A 24,803-nucleotide genomic window follows, 5' to 3' on the forward strand; every position below is an offset into this window, starting at 1 on the left:
TTGCAGAGGTGAAGGCACCTAGTACTGGTTCTGCCCAGGATAGGTATGCGGTTGTTGAACTGTCACTCTGGGACCCTTCAATGTGCTCACGCCGGGACCCGGGGTATAAACTACTAACACCACCACCAGCTAGTAATTAACTTCTAACATCTACCAAATCAGTGAGTTTTTAGAATTTGACCTGAACGAAATGTCTTCAAGTCTAACTTTAAACATTTACAATACAATATAAGGTGTATGATTGAAATCAGAAGTCAACAATTAAGTATACGAGTAATAATGCTAAAGTAAATTTGTATGCTTTGGAAAACTAACCCGTCGCACGAGTGTCTGGATTGACTTCGATGTGGTTATTATCTGCAGTGTTTTGTTCTATGGCGTCCTGAGTTTCTCCACTTACTTGTCCATTTCTGATTGGCTCTGCAAACTCCGGAGCGTACGATAATGTCTTCGTCTTTCTGTCGTATACAAAATTACCTGAAACCACACACATAGGGCTTGACCAAAAAATGTTAACAATTAGTTCTAAAGCAATCATGATATTTTGCGTATAAATGTACCGATTTATTTATTGCTCATTCTGTACCAAATATTGTCTTCTATTTATTAAATGAATTATATGCTTTCAAATGCTAAAATATGTTTTACATCCACATAATGGAACTTTAGATGTATGTCTCTATCTGAAGACAAACGTTTTGTTTGGCCAGAACGCCTGAGAAGTTTTAACAAAATCTAATAACAATATTGTTAAATTACCTCCATTAAACAATAACTAGTAAAACAAGAGAACCTTTGAATATTATTAGTAGTGAATGCAAATTTCCCAAAGTTATTCGAAGTCCAATACAGTTATTGAACATCTCAAAAATTAAGATAATTATTAATTTTATTATTATTTCAATCAGCTAGGAAATGACCAACACTTACAGAACCATTGCAAACTTTCTTTGAAGACATAAATGTTCAACTTTCATATGTTCTATTCTTTTAAAAGTTTTTATTTGCAAAAACGCCGGTTTTATTATAATTTGTTTATTACGTTATGCTTAATGTGACATTTTGTTTCGTGTTTAGAAAAGCAAATGTATATTTTTACCCAATTTTATAAAATACCATAAGAAACGTCTACAATATGTTGCAATGGCGTTAATAAAACATACATGACTTGCACAATGTTTTACCTATGCCATGTTCGATGATGTCAGCTCCAATAATCTCTTCTTCCAGCGATACCCGAAGCCCCAGAGTGACGTCTATAAGCTTTAGACAGATGAAGGACACAACCACTGTCCAAATGATTATTGTCACCACTGCCAAACTTTGTATGCCCAGCTGGTAGAGACCGCCACCCTGACATAGTCAATTTCCAATTAAAAGGGAAATTCAAAATCAAGTCTTTAAAATAAAAAGAAACACATTAACGCAACGTGTCTGCCATTTACGCTATATTATGTAACCATTATTAGATATACAGTCAAAACAAACTTGATACAGCACGTACATAGAAGAGCCCGGTTGAAGCTTTAGATACTATTATTAGATATACAGTCAAAACAAACTTGATACAGCACGTACATAGAAGAGCTCGGTTGAAGCTTTAGATACTATTATTAGATATACAGTCAAAACAAACTTGATACAGCACGTACATAGAAGAGCCCGGTTGAAGCCTTGTGCAGATAGAGAGCGTTGAGGAGTTGATCCTTCCGAATAAAGAGCCCCGCTACCAGCATTCCCCAGGTACCGGAGACAGCGTGCGTTCCCACACACCCTGCAAAAGTTGGTAACATAAGCTTAATTAAATTAAGCAAGTTTTATAAGACAGTGGGCATCGAACCGGACGCGTTTCCACAAGAGGGTGCCATCACAGTTCAAACATAACCTTTAATATTACTATCACGACGGTTTCCCACTTGAAATTGTCTCAATACATATATTCTTCTGAAGATAATGCTAATGTATGACAATTCTCTTTAAAGCTGGTGTGACAGAAAACAACACTTGACTCATGATAGACCACGCTTCGAACATGGTAAGTTAATAGATATCTTTTATGGAACATAAGCATTTGGAAATATCATTCATTTATAACTATATAACGGATTTAACATCAGCTTAACTAACTCGGATACTTTTAAAGCAGTCTGTGCAGAATGTATTTTGCCAGTGGTCACCAACCAGATATGTGGTTTCATCCGGGTACTCAAGTGCCCTCAATAGCGGTGCCTTACACGTGCACCAATAGTATATCATATTGTAAGAAATGGTTACTCGATGGCTGCAAAGTATTTTTTTTTAATTAACAAAACTAATTTTAATCTGTGCTTAATAGTTAACAATGATATTACAAATATATATGTGTCAAATGAAACAAGGTTCGTGTCCACAAGTAATGGTATTAAATCTTTGCGTCAAGTCTTTCAATTTTACGTAATAAAACCGAACGAATGCCATTATCAAGATTAAATATAGCTATGAATATATCTAAAAGATCCGCTAGAATTATTTTAATTAAATTGTTCAATTGCCAGGAAATGAGGCAAACTTAAAAGATTTAGGTTATTTAGATGCAACACGGTATTTGTCTGGATGATATGCATTGATGATGAAGAACTGAACAAGACGGACTATATAGAGAATAAGAGTATATTTCACAACCGAAGCTTACCCACAGGGTCGTCTATTTTGAGCTTATCTAGCAACGCGACTCCGGCATTGGAAAGCAACGATCCAACAAATCCAATAATAAGTCCTTCCCAAGGCTGCACTATGGCACACACACCTGAAGTTCAGTTAAAATACGAAGTTGTAGATATATGTGGTTATATACATGTTTCAACGGAAACCAAATAAACGATGATTTAATTAAAACAAAAGAAAAATAAATCAAATTAATTTTATACATATTTTGTATTTCAGAAATAGGAAATCGCGTTATTTGCTCTTTCACATTGGTACTTGAAATTTTGCAATGCATCTGATATTAGGAACACCATATACAATAGTTTTGTTGCTTCAAACCGCTGTTGGCATTCGAGATGAACACGGCTTGAACTTTGTAATTTTACCTCGCACAATGTATTTATGTTTCATTTAAGGCTTTATTGAAAGCCTGTTAGTTACTTGATAGCTATCTCATTTTTAAAAACATGAGAAATACTGCAGTTGTCTAGTTCATTTTAATTAAACTAAGAGGTTTGGTACAGATTTTATAATGTCACCAACTTAAAAGTAGTCCGTAATTATTCCTTTGAGCAAAACTGTAAGCATAGATTAATTAAGACTGCATGTACGTGTCGACTACGGATTTACGGTTACTTGAATCATGTATTAGAATGAACATATAGTATCAACTCTCAATAAATCTTGTAACATTTCTGTTAAGTTGTGAAATTGTTTGATAAAAAAAACATAATTAAGCTTGGTACTTTGAGGCCGATAGGTGGAAATTTAAGGACTTTCAGGTTATGCGTCAACATGAATCACCGCGTTTATTCCAATATTTTCCTGGAGAGCATTTTTTAGACAGTTTTTACCTGTAACGGAGACCAGAGAGCCAAGGAGACCATTTATCATATACGTGACATCAAACTTCCGGTCCTTCACGATATAGCTGAAAACATTCTTAGGAAATTGTTTTGGTATAAAGCTAAAGCTATATGTGTATCACTTGAAGTATTGATTTATCTGAAAAGATATAGCACATCTAAAATAAGATCAATTCTGCTCTTGCAACAGAACACTTTCCAGACAAATAAGATGTTTTATTCATAGTAAGCATTATCAAAAATATCGCTTTCTAGATACATTTTTTTAATTTGGCACGTGCTAAACGACAATAGCTGTGTATTTGAACATATTGACATAAGCTTGTAATTATGCATTCAACTAGAGAATATTTTTTATAGATGAAGAATTACCTGAGAACAAATCCACCAACCCCGCCTGCAACCGAAGAACAAAGGGTTGTTGCTGCGGACCTGCACATAAACATTCATTTAGTCTAACAGCGTTATGTACTAAAAGGTTCCTTTTAATATTCTTAGATATTCCTCATAGTTAAATCCCTTGATACTTCAACATAATCTGGTAAACAGCCGATTATGTGTTGTTTTTGTGAGTTTATTAATGTAACCATACTATTTCAGTACGAAGATGATGCACGTATGTGCATTTGGATACTTACGTCGTTTCGCAGTGTTATTTAAGGAATGAATTACGGGGTTGATGTCATTATCGGGGTATGAACGCAATTGGGTTGGTCAATGTGTGTGGAGTCCGAAGGAAATTTAAAAAACTAACACTTTCTAAAATGTTGATTTATATTTTACGGGACCTTCTGACACAATACAAACATTAACAAGATAGATATTTTTCATGTATACTGTTATGCAATGAATTGCGATCCGAACATATCCGAAGATGTTGCGTTCATCGATTGATGAACGCAATTGCCGAAATGACGTTCATTTAAGGAATGGAAGTTGAGGTGTAAATTTATCACAAACATAAATGACATTGCGTCTGTATGTGTTTTAATTACGAACATATACCATGCACATTAAGATTAAAGAGTACTAAGCAGTATCATGATATTTCCATTCAGTAATCAGGGATACTGAATTTAGTTTGCCGTTTTCGTAATTTCAAACTTTGTTAGACGACCGTGAAATACGTATCATAAAGTACATTTAGGGATTCTAACGAAAAACAGGTCCGGGCTAATGAGCTTCTGTGATTCCATAAAAACCTAATACGACAGAACAAAACAGGCAAACTATACGTTTTATTTAGCTCTGTGCATACTAACCTGGCAGCTAGTTTCCATTTTGAACCGGAAATACCAAACGTGCTTCCGCAGTTGAATCCAAGCCAACCCCACCTAGAATCATCAGAACATATGACGGTGATTTGTTCTTGTTCGATTTTGAAAATAAACGCGATAAGACACACACAAAAAAGACATCACAAACATACATCTGTTATCCCTTTTATAGGCATACACTAGAAATTGTTTACATCACTCTACGTAAGTGAAATATTTTCGTGTCCTTAAATTTTTGCAGGAGAACACTATTTCTTAGTGAATTAAGAATTGGGTGTTGTTTTTTGTTGTTGCCAAAGTGGAGACTTCTTTGCAAGGAAAACAGCCTTTTTGCAAAAAGAAATCACTGTAAACTTGTAAAGTCATCAACTCAAACGTTTCTAAAATAAGAAAGCCACGGGACTTTAATTGTTGGGAGCTGTATACACAAAGCACCTAAGGTTATTCATTCAACTTCATTAAGATATTTGCCTTTTTTCTAAAATGGATTTAAAGAAAACTGACAATATTTGTACAGCTCGACAAGAAATGAAAACAGATGAAAACAAATCATAAAAAGAGGAGGGTTTTGTTGAAAATGTTCACTAAGATCTTAATAAATATGGTCCTTGTGCAGTTGATTTATATCAAGAACGTGGTTACAACTGAAAATAACGTCTTGTGCCTTTTACAATTGTCTGTTTCTGGAATGTGAAATGTGATTTAACATATGTGATGAGAATAGCACACTAGGAACAAGTGTTTTTAATATAGGCAATTCTAAGCAATAAAACATGAAGATGTCATTTGCCATCATAATACTTTATCATCAGTCCGAAAGATTTTCCCAAGCCTTTCAAAGATTCTATGAAAAAATACAATGCGTGTTTAACCAGTTTTATTACAAGCCTGTCAATTTCATTTTGATATCCAATAGTGGCAATACAGTATTTTAATTTTGCTGCGCGGTCTCAACGGATTCGTGTTTACATATCGAATTCAATGTGATACAGGACGCAAGAAAAACGTCCAATCACAACCTTCTATAGTTCTCAACCGATTTTCCGAAAAAGTTCACTACAGCTACAAAACCAATTATGGTAAGAGATTGTTTACTTGTTTAGCCAAAGACGTATTGAATAATTTTCTAATTCTCATTTAACAAACCTCTAAATACTATTAAAGCTTTGTATAAAACATATCACCTTTTCACTGAAAATACTTTTAAAGTTTTGCATAAAACATACCTTACGAAAGATTAATTACTGAATACTGAATACTTTTAGTTATATTATGCATGTTATCATTATATTTCTTCTTTTTCTGTTATTGATATAATAATTAATATTTTATTATTATTATTATTATTATTGATATTTTAATTATAATCTCATAATTATTTTTATTATTATTATTTTATTATTATTATTATTATTATTATCATTATTATTATTATTATTATTATTATTATTATTATTAAATAACTGCTTTCAGCTTATATTTTTATTATTCTTATTAAACATGTGTATGTTGGTAAGTGGGAGGTTGTGAACTCATACATTAGTTTAAACAATGGGGCTGTTCAAAATGGGTGGAGTCCGAAGGTTCGGACTCCACCAGCATTTTGAACTGCGCCATTGCATACCATAACCCAATGAAATGCAAAATGTCGAATTTTAATACTTATATTTACATTTATTTAAATGTACATTTCTGCTAATATAAATAGATCATTCAAGAGCATTTTCTCTTTTTTCATTCTCTCTTTGTTCTCAACGGTGTGTAAATTCGAACAGCTACAGTAACCTAAATCTAAAAAAAAATGAATGCGCAGAAAAAATAGTTCCTTATTCATGGGTTTAATTTCTATATTTTCAAGGAAAAGTATATTTTAACAACGTATTATAACTGTATTTCAGCTAGAAAAATACAACTGGAGTTATGAAAAATTAATAATAACAAGAAAACAACATTCTCATTATATCTCGCGATAATACGCGATACTAGCGTTTGTTAGTCTGACACGAGTTTTCAAATTGGAGAAAAGTTCCAGTCAATTTACTTGTTGAGCGTTATGTTGAAGGATCAGTTGGTGTATGAACCATGTTGGAATACGTTATTGGACAAATCAGCAAGTGCATTGTCATTTCTTCGGAAGTTAACATCGGATGAAACGACAGTGGCGGTGGGTGGGGTAACGTGTTTAGAAATGGAAACTTTCGCAAAAGGAAAGCTAACGGACGCGAGAAGACTTAGTGTTGAACTGCGCTCTTTCTTCTGGACGTTGCTGGGTGCACTACAATATGTTATTGTTTCATTTCCTCCATTTCATGTTTTGTCAGATGCTTTATTTTTACCAAATATCAGCCCCACGTTAGGCGAATACCTTTTTTACCGTCTCCGTGGCCCAGTGGTTAAGGCGTCCGCCTACGGAGCGGGAGGTCGTGGGTTCGATCCCTGACCGCGTCATACCGAAAGACGTTTAAAGTTGGAACAAGTAGCCCCCTTACCTGGCGCTTGGCATTTAAAGGGTAGTGCTTGGAAAAGTGGTGTACTCAGTACTGGTTTAAACCAGGAAAGTTGTACCCCGTGTATCGGTGCTTTGAGATAGGGCACAAAATTAATTGGCAAGGTCTAAAGAAATACATACAAACAATTCAAAATTCCAAAATAAGTCGTCATCATTGTCATTTAATATTTCTTCAAATGTTCCATACACATCATAAAATCAAAATCTACATTAAAATCAATCAAACTATCGTTGCTCATTTTGTTTTAATTGCTTTACTGCAGATTTTAGTTTTGCAGGTTGCCAATAATTTTACTACAATTTCATTGAAAAAAATAGTTCCGTAGTAAATATGCCCCGCCCATTAGTATTCTTTGCACCCAATGACAGGACAGAAGTATCGAACAAATGCACGCGATTTCGATGGGAAATGCCATTGCACTTTATACAGAAATAATGTGAAATTGATAAACAACAACCATCGTTAAGGAATGAAGTGTTAATGTAAATATTACATTGTGGTATGTCTCCACTGTTGTGTACGCTGTTAGTGTCTCGTTTAATCTGTTGAGCCTTAAAACAGGAATAAAACTTGTTCGACTAACTGGCTTATTACTGTAGTCTTCATTGTGATATTCTGTTTAAATATCGGGTCCCAGCAACAGTAACAATAAAAGGGATGTTGTCGGCTTTGTAGAGTAACTGCGTTTTTACTTAGGAATGAAAGGAAAGAAACGGTGGAATTAGGTCTCTTCAAAGTTGTTTCATAACCCTGCTCACTGATAGCACAAACCTGCCAACAGAAACGATAGGTTTGTTCTAACGTATGCTGATTTCAACCAAACACCCATGATACACATTGAAATCTTGCACCTATCTTTTCAATGTTGACACATTCTGCCATAATAGCAACTTTTTTCATATGTAACAAAAAGCCCTTGAATATAATCTATAAGGCCAAAACAAATAATTGTTTGTTTAGGGTAACCTTCCCAAAATTGCTAGGTAGGGTAGGTAGGATTTATTTTTTTATTTTTTATTATTATTTTTTTTCAAAATCTGTCGTAAGTTCAGAGTGTTTTCTTGCACATGGCAGTCTTTCCTACATTACTGTCATTGCCTGACTTTGTTTTATCATATAAAAAATAATTCTGATTAAAATCTGCATTTATCCACCCTTCGTAACTCTATATTCGCTAACGATTTTTTTTTGCTCAGAAACGGAAAAAAATAGTTAGGGTCGGCGCATTTTTATAGGTATGGTCAGGTTACCCGAAACGGACATATTTATTTTAGGCCTTATGTATATGGTACCCGAAAGCAACCTTTGGCTTTTAAAAATACCAGTGAAAAAGATTTTAATTCTGGTCATATTTATGTTTTGAAGCATACGATTTATATTGTTTTTGTTACGGAAAACACATCAAGAAACAATTTGTTTAATAAAACGGAGAAATAAAGAGAAGACTTTCCGACTTATCTATCTTATTTTTGTGGGGCACGAAACCGGAACCAAACATTATATTTTACGCCTTGCTAATCTTATTTTACTCCATTTTAGGTGTCTTTTACTTGTGTTTTTTATACTTGCATCGAAATAGCAGCTGATGGGCCTTAAGCACCTAATAAGTATGTCTATCCAAAATTTCACATGTGACTTTCCCATCATGTACACAAGGTTTTGTCCATTAAATAGAGATATACATATAACTTGTATTCTATCTGAAGATGGATTTGCTATTGGCATCGAAGTCGAGCAAGACGAAGGCTTTAACACCAACATTTGGAAATGTCTCTATAGCAACTATAAACATCTCACATCAAAACATGCAGCACCAGTCTGCATACGCATCGTGTTCTGCCGCACCATACTGTATTAGCGCGATATAATCCGCCGCACCATACTATTTAAGATCAGAATTCCGCGCGCCTTGCAGCTTTAACATCATTATTCCATGCACCAAGACAGCTTTAACATAATAATCACACGCGCCCCGCTGCTTTAACAGTATAATCACAGGTACCTTTCTGCTTTAACTGTATAACCCCACGCGCATTCCTGCTTTGACATGATGATCCTGTGCGCCATGCTGCATTAACATCCTTAATTCAGGCACCAAGGCAGCTAAAAGCAACATAATCCCACGCATCTCACTGCTTTAACATAATAATTCCACGCACTTTGTTGCTTCACATCACTATCCACACGCGCCTTTCTGCGTTAACAACATTACACGCGCCTTGATCCTTTAACATTAAAATCCGTCGCACCATGCTGAGTTTACTTCATATTATGCCGCACACTGCTGCTTTAACATTTGAATCAGCAGCACCATGCTGCTTAAACATCATCATTTGACGCTCCATGCTTCTCATACATCATAAACCACCTGACCATGTTTATTTAACGTCTAATCAGTCGAACTATAATGCTTTAAATAACATCATTATTTGCCTTATGATGCAATATCTGCCGCTCTATCATAATCCCCAATCCCAAACAACTTCTATAAAAGGGGTGAACTTCATTAATATTCAGAAACATATTCACTTGAAAGGGTCCAAGGTCAAGACGATGAAAAAATATAGCATGTGCAAAAATACTATGCTTAAAACGGGGTAATACTAAATCGCAAACACTAGTATCGATATTTATTCACGCTTTACATTTTAATGCAACCTTTGCGAACGCATATTTAGTTTTGGGTCAATATATAAGTTTTCTTGAAGCTGAACAAGTATCCTGGTAAAATGAAGAAAGCGATGTGTGGGCTGTGACCGCTAACAAAAAAACACAGGAATTTGACTCAATGTTTGGTCTGAAATGATATATTAATGTCATTATATGACCAAATACTGACAAAACAACAATTTCGGACACAGACCTGGCCACTAATACTATCATTAAAGAAAGGACCGGCACTCCGGACGTGCCTAAAATCAGGTGAGTCAGTTTTGATCTCTGTTTTCTTTTACACAACCGTCATAATCTAAACATACAATACAGTTTTGATAAGCGCTATCCATAACCTTTGCAATGATGAACAGCACTTGACACTTGTTTCGCAAATCAAAACGAAATCGAGCAAATAATTAATCCTGTCAGTGCGATTTTCAAAGGTCGGAAAACAATGTGATCAAAGTCAAGATCATGCACAGGTGGCATATCGCAACAATTCATCGACTGTTCAAACATATATTAACAAAGATTGGTAAATGCATCTATAAAAACCAACCTTTCTTGTGTTTACCATCCAAATGCAGTAAAAACAACTTTCCGCAAATTATTTTCTGTCAATAACGGCCATTTTTCTTTGCGAGCGCCTGGCTGATGGCCTTGAAGTTGACCTTGTTTTCGATTGGATTCTCGCAGGGCCCGGCTAATCGAAAATAAGGTCAACTTCAAATTGTTGTAGTATCTATTTAGTCATATAATGACTTTAATGTATCATTTAAGACCAAACACTGAGTTAAATTCCTGTGACAAAAAAGAGGTTCTTCATTTAATTTGAAATAAACGAATACCATTTATGCCTAATTGTTGGTTCCTGAATATTCTTGTTTGTATAAAGGGAAAAAAAAAGAATCACAAAAAGCCCCTGTATATTTTTTATAAAACAATAGTTAAAGGAAATTTCAAAATATGTGAAGTTGCCAGTCATGCAATAAGCACTATTCTTTAAAGACTTCATTAGTGTTTCTAGTGCGTCAAATTCGTGTGTAATCCGTTTACAAAGGAAACAAGATTATTATTTTGCTCAAAATGTTTTCGCTTCAAGGTCGTTTAACCATTTGTCGTTCTTCATAACCAGATTGAAGACATCCAAACGGTTACAACCTGACCTACTCGCTGCTTCCCATTTGTGTCGACGAGTATTGACATATACACGGCACGATTATTAAAATTGTAAATTTCAGACATATACGAACTAAATTACCATTCCGTTTCCTACTTCATCTTTTAAACTAAATTATTTTTTTTATATATTTCCTGCATTTCGATTAAATTTGGAGATTTATATGTGAAATAACAACAGTGAAAAACAAAGGATTGAAATTATCAACTTTTAGAACTACTTTTACAATCAATTTTGAACATTAACATTATATATATCATAATAGATTAAAGCAACTGCTCAAACATAATTTTGAGATTATATCATCTATTTTATAGCTTTATAAATTGCATGACTTTGAAATTCGAACTTTTCAGAAAATTCACAATACTGTAACAATTTGGACAATCATGCAATTACTGTTACCATTTGGAACATAGTTTCATTAACTACAATTAAATGATAGATGTGTATAAACAAATGGGATTTAAAATGAGCAAATAATAATTTTTAACTAAAAGTATTGGAGAACTATTTCTCAACAAGGACAGTATACGGCATCGGCGATCAAACCATTACGTCAGGGCCTCCCAAGTGTAGCCGGGTCATAAATGTGTATTCCAAAAAGAAGGTACATGTAGTTAGATTGTTTTTTGGAAATACCGCCGAAATGAGCATAAAAGAAACAGATCACTTGATGATTACATAATAAGATCGTACTTTATTTCACTCGTGGTCATTTTAAAACTATAGTTAAAATATGTTTTTCGTTGACCCTTGTTATATAGAATACGATTTTACACTAAAATAAACAAATATCCTTTATCTAGAAAATGATATTTATATTAACCAGTAATACAAATTCTCAGATATGATTGGAGTGAACTGTCATTAATTGCAATAAATAGAAGTCGGTCTTAGAAATGATGACATAACATTAACAGGTAAAAAGAAGCTTAAAAAAGTACATTGTACTGGCATTAGCTTACAAAAATTCTTCCATACACTAGACTGATTAACTTTATAAAAGGATCCACAGAGGCTGAATCTCTCACGTCAACAGGCTTAATTCATTTACGGCTTGTCAGCAGCTTAATAACCAGTTTTGAGTTACTATAACTAAATAGATTCGATGTTATACCACGTACCATAGCATGAACATGCCAAGCACAGCGTTTGTCGGTGAACTCATGGTCGATGCTTTGTGCCGCTCCCCGTCGTAGCGTCCATGCCTGGGTTTCAACATGAGGGTAGCGACAAGCCCAGTGACCCCACCCACAATGTGTACAGGCCCCGCCCCCGCTATATCGACCACGCCCAGCATATAGAGCCAGCCCTTGGATGACCAGACCCAGTGAGCAGGGATGCTGAACAGGACCGTGTTGATCATGGAGAAGATCATGTATGAAACTAGCTTAGTCCTTTCCGCCATTGCACCTGATCAAAGAAAAATGAAGTCATTATTCTATGTAAGATCATTCTAAACTGATTTTATGTCAAGGTGTGTTTTCACGATAGTTGATCGATTTACCAATTCTGGAATGTTGTTTTTGAAAATTGAAGCCTTACGTTATACATAAAATTATTATGGGTTTACTGATCCAGCAATGAGAAATATAGAAAAAAGCACAATTATGAGCGGGAAACTTACAGAGATCTTGTTTAATGACCCATGAATCGAAGCCAAACCTCAACGGACAATGAAGATACAGAGAAAATGAATGTTTTAACAGCAAATTTCACCATTGATTGATTCCTTGAGTCCTACGTTTTCTTTATTAAAAACATAGCTATTAAATTAATAGAATAAAAATAGGTGTTTTTAGAGGGAAAGTTCAAACGCATATATTTTGTAATAATAATGCATGTCACAAGACACGCAATCGTAAAATGGCATCCGTTTGTAACGTATTGTTTTGTAAGTTTCATTCAATACAATGTTTGAAATAAATAGTGTATGTACCAGATACGATGGTTGTGGCGGTGGTCGCAAACGAGGCTTGGAAAAAAAACTTGGAATACACTATCCCGAGTTTCTCATCTTCAGCAGTCACAAAGAAATCACCCCATCCGATGAAAGCGTTGCTGAACGAGGCATTGCCAAAACTGAGCCCGTAACCAAAAATCCAGTATGTGAGACCTCCGAACACAACGTCCACTGCGTTCTTGACCATTATATTTAGCTCATTTTTAACGCTTACTGTTCCGCTTTCCAGGAGTCCAAAACCTTAGGGATAAAACACATTCATTAAGAAATAAACAGTACGTTTTCTATAAATAATCGTTTGCATTTTTGATGCCAAGTGACCCTCAACTATTTTGGTATGATTTAAAAAGGGTTTATAACTAGGAAATGATATTTTTTTTAAATCCGAAATTATGACAAACATGCCTTTTTAAGCCTTTGAAGATTAGGTAGTTCACGTTTAGTTCTAATTAAAATAAAAAATAACATACCAGCCGCAATTACCTATGGTCATTTATTTTACGTATTTGAAATCAGTAACTAAGCAGCATATTGAGTCAACAGTAATGAGCATTTAACAATTTTGCCAACAGTTAAATAGAAATGACTGACGGGCTAATTTTTTCTATGGATTATATGCAAAACAAATATTGATAGTTTTTCATCGTGGGTGATTCAAGTAGGTACCAACACCTAAATATTATTATGAAAAATTATCATTATTGCAATTACCCCACGCTAGACTCTCTGAAATAAGCATATATAATGATCAAATATGTTTACAGTTTTACAGTTTCAGTTTATTGGCAATATCAGCAAATACATGCTTTTTGGCCAAAATTAACATCAATTTTTTACAAAGATGGCCACAAATAAAGAAAAAAAGAAAAATTCCACACACAAACATATAAGTATTTGATAACTATAATTTTAAGCTACACATGATTACACACACATGCGCACATTCCAGCATATAAATTACACACATATATTAATACAATCAAGATGTCACTGTATGTAACATTTAAACAAATCAAGAAACACCGCCAGCAAGTGCATCGTTTCGTTTTGAAATGGCGATACATACAAATTTTGTTAGGTTCCTGACAGTCATAGAATTATTACTAAATAAGGTAGATACAAATGTTCACACATATACTCGAAAGAGGTCAGAACCAGGTTTCTTTTCTAAATTGTACAGGAGCAGGAGCATGTTGTGTGATATGTAAAAAGGTATCAACACATTCCGTGTGGGAAATTGATATTTACTAAACAACGGTGTCAGCGAAATAAAGTCATAGTCAGGGAAAGCTAAATTTTGAATAGTTGGTCATACAATTATAGCTTCTTCCAAATACAATGAAAATCATTTTATTTTGAATTCTACTCGTTATGGTTAGTTTCGTGTTACCACTTTGTAATATAGGCTCGTGGATCACTTGGATTATCCTCGGTTTTGCTCGATAACGTCAATGTCCTCAGTCGTTGAAATGGCAAATGATAACAAAAGCAATATAGAAACAAAACCAAGAACAACAACGACAGCATCAACAACAGCAACAACAACAACAAATTCAACAAAGACGTCATCAACAACAGCACAATTTAAATTGCATCAACCAATATATACTTGAGATACCTTTCTAGTTATAAAATATACACAACTAAGGTCACATCAAATTGATTTCTTCGTCATCGGATTCTTGCGGTAAGGGCACTCATTTTCAAGGATATTTTTTTGAAAATAAACTGCGCGCACCCTAAACAAATTTCATTTTTTTTTTCGGAGCGCGTCGACATTTAAACTCTGTGATTTTTATGCCTGTAAGGCAATGTTTATAACAGTGCAGTATAGTCTTTTACCAACAATAAACTGATTCAGTAAACAATAACGCTTGTTTTTGCTAAAATAAAAAATAAACGGTTTGCATTCAAGTATTTGTAAACGTCACATTTGCAGACATTTCAACTTCAGTGCTTGTCTTCAAACATTAATTTGACGTAATTGATCCATTACTTATTGGTACATTACTCCCAAAAAGCATTTAAAAGAATTGCGAAAACAGATAACTAACACCTAAGAAAAACAGAAAAGTATCAGGAAATGGAGACTGTATTAGTTATTTCAAATGGCTCTAAAATGATTTACTATTTTTTGTTTATTCTTCTCTGGTTAGAAGTTATGTTCATGTTTCTAAAGAAAGAAAAAACCCAAGACATAGCTGTTGTTGTTTTTACTGACAATAAAACATGTCGTATTTAATGTAGTGCCTTTAAAGTACTGTATACTCAAGTTTAAATTGTGTAATTTTTAAAGTTATGCTTTTTAAAGTTTTTCCTAATTTAACATGTGTTCGGAGTTTTTTTACTCATATTGAAATAGCACCAGCCGTTAGTCTGTGCATATGTGTGTCCCAATTGCTCATACCCAAGCTGTAAATTTCTCATGTATGGACAAGCACAGAATTTCTTATTGCAATGACATATTTTCAAAATTTGCTGTATTTTGATATTCCATTACTAGTTTTTACTTCTCTTCAAATACCACTTTTGGGGCATTCGTCTCTAACAGTAACAACGCTACTTTGTATGGCTGTAGTTAAAATTCAATTGACTAAATTTTATCAATCCTGATTTTTATTATTTCACTGTCATATTTTTTATTTTAACATGATCATGTTAAACAACATATTGCCAACTTTATACTTATAAAACAGATTTGAAGCTGATGATTCTCGGTGAAGTTTTGCTGTTTTATTGTAGGTAATACCCAGTCATGGGTGTGCTGTAAAATAGTGTTACTCCTGTTGATGCGATTTGTTTTGGAGAATAAATAACCTAAGCCACATTGTTCTTCATGTTTCTACATTTTTATGTATGAAGTGTAAACTAAAAATATTTTTTTGGTATAATCAAATATGAAACAAACATATGTGTATTACTTGATTCGCAATAATGTCATTTTTATCTTTTGAGCATTGTTAAAAAAAAATTTTTTCATTTGATTTGGGAAAATTCAAAACAATTACATATTTATCTTTGTTCGGTACATAAGCTATACTTAAATCCTTTATAGACAGAAAATGTTGCTTTTTATCGTTATCGCTTCATCTTTAGTTTTGTTATGTTTTTTCTCTCGTTTCAAAAATATCTTATTAAAAAAATAAATATTTTTCTTCGCTCCATTTTTTAACAAGAAAATCCGTTACCACGACATAAATTTGTCGTGTCCGAACCCTGTTTAATTCGCATGTAAGTTAATATTTATTTTAAATACAAAGGAATGATATTAAGATGATTGAAGAATATATATTTTTTACATAGATACTCATTGACACTTGACATATATAGAAACGAGGTTATTGCATCATTTGTATTTGGTATCTTGGGAAATGTAGAGAACAAACTATTTTCCTACACGAAAGCATCATATTTGTTATAAGCCTCTTACGAAAAACAAATCTCTCGCTGACATGGCACGAAACTATAAGTTAACTGAGTTTTCAAAAAAGACATTCAGCTTTGAGCTGCTTGTGGAGTTGTGGATCGTTTTCGGCACGGATCTCTTTGTATTTGGACGCATGTCTAAGGCTAATTGTCCAATGGTTATTACGCATGTTTCACAGATTTAAGGCTTATGGGCTAACTGTTAAGACATATTGTCAGGTCTGTGTGAAGAACTTGCCATCCTTGAAGGCCATCAATCTAAAGAATTTATCGGCTTTTTCTGGATGTGAAATTCTGATTCATAAATACATGATGACTTTACATGTCAGAGTTTAATTTGAAAGATAATTTAGGTGTACAAAAATGACATTATTATCTTAGTTATTAATAACTGAAAAATATTTAATAATTCTAAATGTTAAATATATGAACGCAATTTACAGCAACATTCCGATTAACAGCCCATTAAAATGTTTCTTGGGCACTGTTAATGTTAAATTTAATTGAACAAAGTAAAATTGAATGAAGAAAACAGTAATATAGTTTACATGTTATTCTTCGAAAACTGACTCAACAAGTTTTACTTTCTGTATTAAGTTATCTTATTTATCTGAATGAACAGAGGTAAAACAGGCTAGCAGACACATTTTCATTGAATTTTGGAAATCATAGCCCAAAACAGTTAAATGATTTTCTAAGCTTTTGGCAAATAGTGCATTTCTACTTTAACATCATTTTAAGTAAATTACATCATAATATGCTCAAATATATTTTTTAAAGTGTTTCATTAATGAAGGTGCAATTACTTCCAATTCATTTATACACTGTTATGTCATGAATTAAGATATATTAAAGTGTTCAAGTCTGAATAAGTACCATTACTTGTAGTTTGGTAACACAAATGTATATTTGCATCATAAAAGTATGATGGTATGATGTACTACATTGCCGGAAACTGTTTCAGCAAATCGTAACGCACACATAGAAGATAAGATCAAAGCACATCCGAATTTTAATCTGATTTTTAAACTTTTATGAAAAGTTATGTACTTTTGATGCATGTACTTATAAGTATATTGTTCCATATTTAGCACAACATATTTAGACTGTGTTAAAATGAGAAATAAATCATCTTTAAAAAGATGGAAGTTGTCACTCAAAGGCATGCGTATTTGAACTTCTTGCTTTAATCCACCGTTCTAATATATTGTATGTTTAATTAGGAAACAGGTAGAATTGTGTGTGAACATAAATCTATTCCAGTTCAAATTAAAGTTTTTGTTTTGTTTCGTTTTTAGTACAAAATCCATTTAGTACCCGTTTTGTTATTGTAAAAAGCTTGTGTAACGCATTCTTGATATTTTACTCTATGAACTTTATTGCATGCGTTTTTCTCAGAAAAATGATAAAATGATTCTTGTTGACTTTAAAGAACTATAATGACAATTAGTGTTCGTGAAATAAATCGTAAATGTCTCGAATGTCCGGCTAGCGTTATGGATGATATGGAGAGTGCGCAGTCAAGATATTATTGACTAGGAGTACACGTTCAAATATATGTGTTTTGATTCACGAGAAGAACAAAATTGAGAAAATTAACGTTGATTGTGAAACTGATGTTGATTCATTCCTATTACGCACAAAATGAGTAAAAATAACCAAGATTAATATTTCTTCAAAATGAGTTTAACCAGTATGGCTTGAAATCTTTCAAATCTTCAAACATAAACTCGGGTCGAATAGTGTATTCGCAGTAATCTAAAGCATGTCACAATCTTTTAAATATAGCAATCTGTACAGTAGATTTCGTGTCAGGAATAGAGTAATTATAAAATCGTGTCTAATATTTGAACACATGTATGGATGACAACGTGAGAAATTAAATCACTGACTTATTATTAATTAAAAACATTAGTTACAAACAACGCTAAAATACCAATCATCATTCAAATTGACATTCCATCAGATCATACGCGGATCGTAAGGCATGTCTTTGTGTGTACCTGACTGCATTGTGAACACAATGAATGTCGACTGGAGGATCCAGGTAGCATCCACTTCCGGATCAGACAATACACCATCCATGTCCACGGCCATCATCTCGTTTTATTCAGTAAGTATTATTCAAACTGTTTAACTTTTATATGTCCTCTGTTAAATGAATTTCTGATTTGCTTTGCATCATTTAACAATGTCGCAGTAAGCTTGTGGCTTCTGGCCTGAAACTTGTGTTTACAATATGTTTGCCTTTCTTACTCATCTGCTAATCACGAACAGGTCTTCTCTATCTTTATGTACAGATATACCGTGACAACAGCCACAGAGACAGCTATTGACAAATAATCATTAATGTGATCCCAGGCGCTTGGCATTCTTCAGGTTACGTATGAAGGATGCGATATTCATTTTTCTGAATAATGTGAAGACGCCTTAAATAAATTAGCATACAACTAGCAATATAGGGATGGGTATGAACTTTTTGTTATTTGTATAGCTTATAACTCATTTTTTACACATTAAAGAAATGTATTCCAAGGGAATGACCGCGAAACGTTGGTAAGTAAATATGACACTACGGTCAACTTTGAATCGACCCCGTCACGTACCCAGAAAAACGTAACGCAGGGCATTGTAAACTTGATTAAGATGAGATTGTTTAAAGCGATGTACTATACATTTGATTGAGTTTTTAAATTGACGAGATACGGTTACACAGAATGATAATTACAAACAGTAGTTGCTAGCTTACTTTAATGTAAAGGGAATAAAAGGCGAAACAATCATGAAGGCAATCATTTACATTAACCTATATCGAAATACATTTGGCATTTATACGTATAACGCTTATATGTTAATGATGCGACTACAATGGGTACACTCAGAACAAGGGCGCCTCAAGCAGAGTGAGATCCACACCAACCAGTACACAGGACTCAAATAAAGACCTGTTTCGGAAATCGCTATTGGAACATTTGAGATATAATGTCATAACACAAATTATTGAAAAATACTTGTTTAGTTTATTTAAACTTCTCTAATATTTGCTTTCTTCCATGTTTCTTGTTAACTTTGTGATTTTTGTTTTGATGTTCTATGTCTTTGGCGTTTACCCAGTGCCATTAAACCGGGTTTATGTTTAAACTCTTTGCTACTGAGCTTGTTTCTGTAGTTTTTCGCATAAATATTAAAGACTTAGTCTTGAGATGATACACACATGGTCAATGAGCAGAGTGAACAAAGTTATTTCCGTCAACTTGTATTATTTAAAAGGTATTATTCAGTAGTTACTTGAGCAAAAAGATTGTTATTGGACTTCAAGTTAATGCATACATTGATAAGATTTACCTTTTGCGTATTTACTTTATTCAGAATTGTTGGGATAAGAGTGAGGTTGTGCACGCAAACTGGTTTTACACACACAGTTAATTTATTTTACTGACCGTTCCAAGGCGGTACCTAACAATCCTTGATAAACACACCTTGTTTTTATATAGTATATATGCACCGTGTTGTCAGTGACATTTTGTGCTTTTGTTCATGTTTCTTGTTTTTTTTTGTGTTTTTTTTTTGGTATTCTATGTCTTTGGCGTTTACCCTGTGTCATTAAACGGGGTTTTTGTTAAACTTTTGGCTGCTGAGCTTGTTTCTGTAGCTTTCCATATAAATATTTACCTACGTCTGGTTAGGATAGGATGACCAATGGTCAGGTGAGAGAGCGGACAAGTTATATCTGGTCAACATATGGCAATAAAGGGTCATAACTCAGGAGTAACTGAAGCAAGAAGGGTTGTTATTCGACTTTACTTACGTCTGGTTAGGATTGAATGACCAATTGTCAGGTAAGAGAGCGGACAAGTTCTATCTGGTCAACATATGGCAATAAAGGGTCATAACTCAGGAGTAACTGAAGCAAGAAGGGTTGTTATTCGACTTTACTTACGTCTTGTTAGGATAGGATGACCAATTGTCAGGTAAGAGAGCGGGTCATAACTCAGAAGATACTAAGCAATCATGCTGGTTAATGAAATACTTCTGAGATATCATCTTCATATATATAATGAGCAGGTTTAATACAGATTTGCCTAAAATGTTTAATTTGAATTATCTTTTAATAAAAATACACATTGCACACAAAGTATACACATTTTATAAAATAATATTGTTTGTATAAATGAACCGATTCCAATGGCACCAACAATGTGACGGCGCCAAAAAACTCCCAAAATCGGAAGTACCATCGTTGACATGAAGATTTTTTTTTATCAGAATTAAATAAATATTTTACTATGAAATACGATATTTGAAAGCTTGGTAGGGAGAACATTAAGGCCATTTTTGCATGCATATTTTAGATGTTTATATTTATATGGGACTTTGTCAGCTATTTTCAAATCAAATACATCAAACGGAGCAGATGTAATATTGCCTTAATACCAAAAGTTAATCAACAAGTTTAATAGAACTGATCTTTATTAAATGCTGATATCGCAAAAATAATATCATTAAGTTAAATGCTTTCATTCATTTTGTCAAATGCTTACTTTCAAGTTAGAAGTCACCTTCTATCGGGAATGTATAAGAGTAAGACTTTAAAATACATACAATTATGATTGATTTTGAAGTGCTGTTTATGTGTCCGGATGACAAACAGTTAAAAAAGTAAAAAGCAACATAGAAATGAAAAATTCACAGACGAATACAAATGTCTGAGTCAACATTGGTGCCGCTATATAACCCTTTTTGGGGAAACCATTTACATTTTTCCCGTCACAAATCAGATGTTACAAGCCAATCATATTGCATATTGCATCAAGTGCTTTAGATAATCAGATTTACATTTTATGGTGTCATTTGGATCATTGCTTTTATTAAAAAATGTAATGGGAGGTAATTGCTGTTTCTGTTTTTCAAGATATACTTTATTTGAACAGATAACATCTAAAAATAAAAGACAATATTTCATTGGGGATTGGATTGTCTGAAGCGATTCGACACAAAATAATCGATTTTTCCGAAGGATGGAATTCATCGGAATCAATACAAACACTGATAATATATTCCTTCGTAAAATATGAAACCTCAAATATAAGTGGATATTGTTTGTTTTTCAAAAATATGTATGTCTCGTTGGAAAAGGTATTAACTTACTGTAGGTTCCATCAACCATGGCATTGGTTCTGTTCCACTAATAGTAAGTAGACACAAATGCCTTACAAAATGTCATCACACATAATGTGAACTTTCTTAGATCCTAACGCGACCTGGCTGTATACGTGAACATCTAGGTCTATCGTAATTCATAAAAATATATACGGCTCAGAGAAGCTATTAGATAATTACAATAATGAACCAACCGCTTGAATTCAGAGAGCTCTTTTGTAGCTAATTATTCTCTTTAAAGCTGCACATTTTGTTTCAAACTAATCTGAAGAGCATTTTTATAGCATTAGTAGATTTGAAATGCCAATTTAATACTGAAGCATTATATGAACTGGTTCATTAATGAAACCATATTTATAACGACTTTTTACCCCAGTTTATATCTGTAGATACAGTACAATTCCCCTTTCGGTATAGTGGTACCAACATACTATTTTAAAACAATGAAAACACGGTACACGTTTAGTGTCATTCTCATTTTAATGGTTTTAGTTGCAGTTGAAACAATATCAGTTTACTGGAATAGCCGTATAGCTTATGTGATTCCGGTGCAGAAGTAAAATAGGCTTGTCAAGTTATCTCCAATTGTTGGATTCTTCCATCTGTACCGGAAACACATGATTGATAATTTCTCATTCACACCTTAAACTTTCGAAATTTATTAAATTTTCGCAAAATATAAAATCACAGTTGAGGTCAAAGGACAGTGCATTGTTGCAGTGCTATTTTTATTAATTCAAATGATACTGTACTTTGTTTTGTTTTTCGAAAAGTATTTATCTAATTTCCCTAAATCTGCAAATCGCTAATAAACTATTCTCAATTTGCGTGTTTATTTGCATCACTCATCTTACATGGGAATGGAGAAAGATATCACATTTTACAGAACACGACCGAGACGTTTATCCGTTATGAGATAAAACTGTTTGTATGGGATATTATGCTTAACTATGTACCAAAATCGCTGCCTCTTTTAATATAGAAGTGAGACATGCATTGCACTGGAGTTAGATAGTTTGATAAAACATCATCAAATTAAATTGAAAATTCAAGATGCATGCTAGAAAGTGACCGATCGAAATCACAGACGTACACTTTTGTACCACTACGAGTACATAACAATACTATAAGGTCTATCGTGTCGCAATATTTTACCATATATACGAACGAAATAAAATAGCAAGTATTGAGAAAATGACATCGTTGGAAATAAAACGAAATACTTATGCATATGTTGTTGGAACCGGTGATGTTGCTTCGTTGATTCGTTGTCAAAAAAAAATCAGAATGCCTTATTACACATGATAGACACTAAGCAAACTTTGTTGGCAACTACAAAACAGAGCGCAGCATTACAACGAAAGTCCTTAACATACATTTATAACCAAGAGTTACAATAATGAAATGGAAGCGGTTGTAACAAGCCCAGCAAGCAATTGAAGCGCCTGTTTTAGTGAAAAGGGGCAGTCAATCGAATATTGAGTTTAATGGAAATATAGTGAAATGTGATTTAGTTAAAGCGACAGTCCGCAAAAGTAACCGTATTTCAAAAGTTTTTAATAAGTTCCACATTGTTTCAGACCGACTGAACCGCAATTATTTTTTAAAAAATCGCTTTAATAACTTAGATTTAACAAATTGAAAATTGCCGAAAGTTGCTATTTTTAGACGGCAAAAGAGAAAGTAGGTCTACGGTTTTTTCGACTACTCTTGGGGGCGATACTATTTCCCGGTCCCGGTCTCATCCGGTCCCGGTCTCCTCCGGTCTCTGTTTTATAGTAGCTATCGGGCGTGATCAAAAAGGTGTTAATGACCGCGGGGGGTAATAGGATTACAAAAGATTACAGTTGATTAAAACATTAGATATTTGATGATAATTATGTCACTATTTATTTCAAATTTTATATCAATAAAACATAAAATAAATTTAGGCAAAGATAAAAACATGAAATATGCACATGTACTGAAATTAATGTCATGAATAACAAACACATTGAGTGTGTGTTTTTTTCATATTAAATTCAGTTATAAGTATACTATTGATAATAGTAATACAAAAAATAACAATGCTTGACTACATGTAAATCAGATATGAGTCGGATATGCAAACATGGAATTTTTCAATTGTAATCATTTATGCTTAAAAAAATTTATGTCGGGGGGGGGGGTAAACATAAAAGGAAGAACAATAACATAACATAACATAATTTAAAAGGTGCAATTCTAAGTTACTTCATACTCTAGCCGTCCTCAATCTTTTATGCAAAAAACATGAGCATTTGTACTGCATCGCATCTTTCTCTACACCTTTAACACGAATTGCATAAATAGTGTATACCTATAACAAATTGCATAAATTAAGACATAATGTTTATATATTTTATACCATTTTGTTACATATAAAAACAAATAAGATTGTCAAAATCGTGTTATAAACATCAGCAACACAATCCGTTGCCTGGGGCCATAAGTTATGAACCGGGAATTATGAGACCGGATGAGACCGGATTTTACGAGGAGAGACCGGGAAATAGTATCGCCCTGCGCATGCGCAAGAACTTTGGAATCCCACTGTTTTTTCTATTTATATAACCGTTAACTCTCGGGGGCCGATAGTTAAGAAGAGATATTGAAAATGACACGAAAAACTCATTTCTAGGTCGATTTGAACCAAAAATTTTTTGGATTCGTCAGTCAGGAATGCTTATCAACACATAGATGGATTTTTTTTTTTCATGGCTAATTTGCCCGATTTGCGGACTGTCGCTTTAATGCCGAACCTAAAGGACGACCACGACGTTGACGACGACACGAAGGATTTAACAGTAAATTGATTTCTTGAAAAGCAGACGGGATGATAATACAGTGGTCTTGTGTGATGCCACAAAAACAAATGCCGAATCAAAACAGACTGCCATTGATAGACAGCAAAACAGGTCAAACCACACAAAATTCTAAAAAAACGAAAACATCGACAACATCAATAAAACAACAGCTGAATATTTTACCTGACTGCATTGTAAACACAATGAAAGTCGAAGAAAGGATCCAGATTGCGTCTGACTGGGGATCCGCCAT

General features: G+C 33.6%; 1 protein-coding gene across 1 annotated transcript; it reads right to left on the reverse strand.

The window, feature by feature from the left end:
- Positions 1-310: 310 nt before the first annotated feature.
- LOC128230733 (putative ammonium transporter 3) lies at positions 311-24,803 on the reverse strand. Its single transcript, XM_052943178.1, has 10 exons — positions 24,734-24,803; positions 13,116-13,379; positions 12,301-12,589; positions 4,814-4,885; positions 3,924-3,983; positions 3,540-3,616; positions 2,672-2,785; positions 1,653-1,774; positions 1,185-1,353; positions 311-477 (listed from the first exon to the last, which is right to left on the reverse strand). The coding sequence occupies exons 1-10, from the start codon at positions 24,801-24,803 to the stop codon at positions 311-313; spliced, it is 1,404 nt and encodes a 467-aa protein (XP_052799138.1).

The sequence above is a fragment of the Mya arenaria genome, chromosome 4, assembly GCF_026914265.1.
Source record: "Mya arenaria isolate MELC-2E11 chromosome 4, ASM2691426v1".
NCBI lineage: Eukaryota > Metazoa > Mollusca > Bivalvia > Myida > Myidae > Mya > Mya arenaria.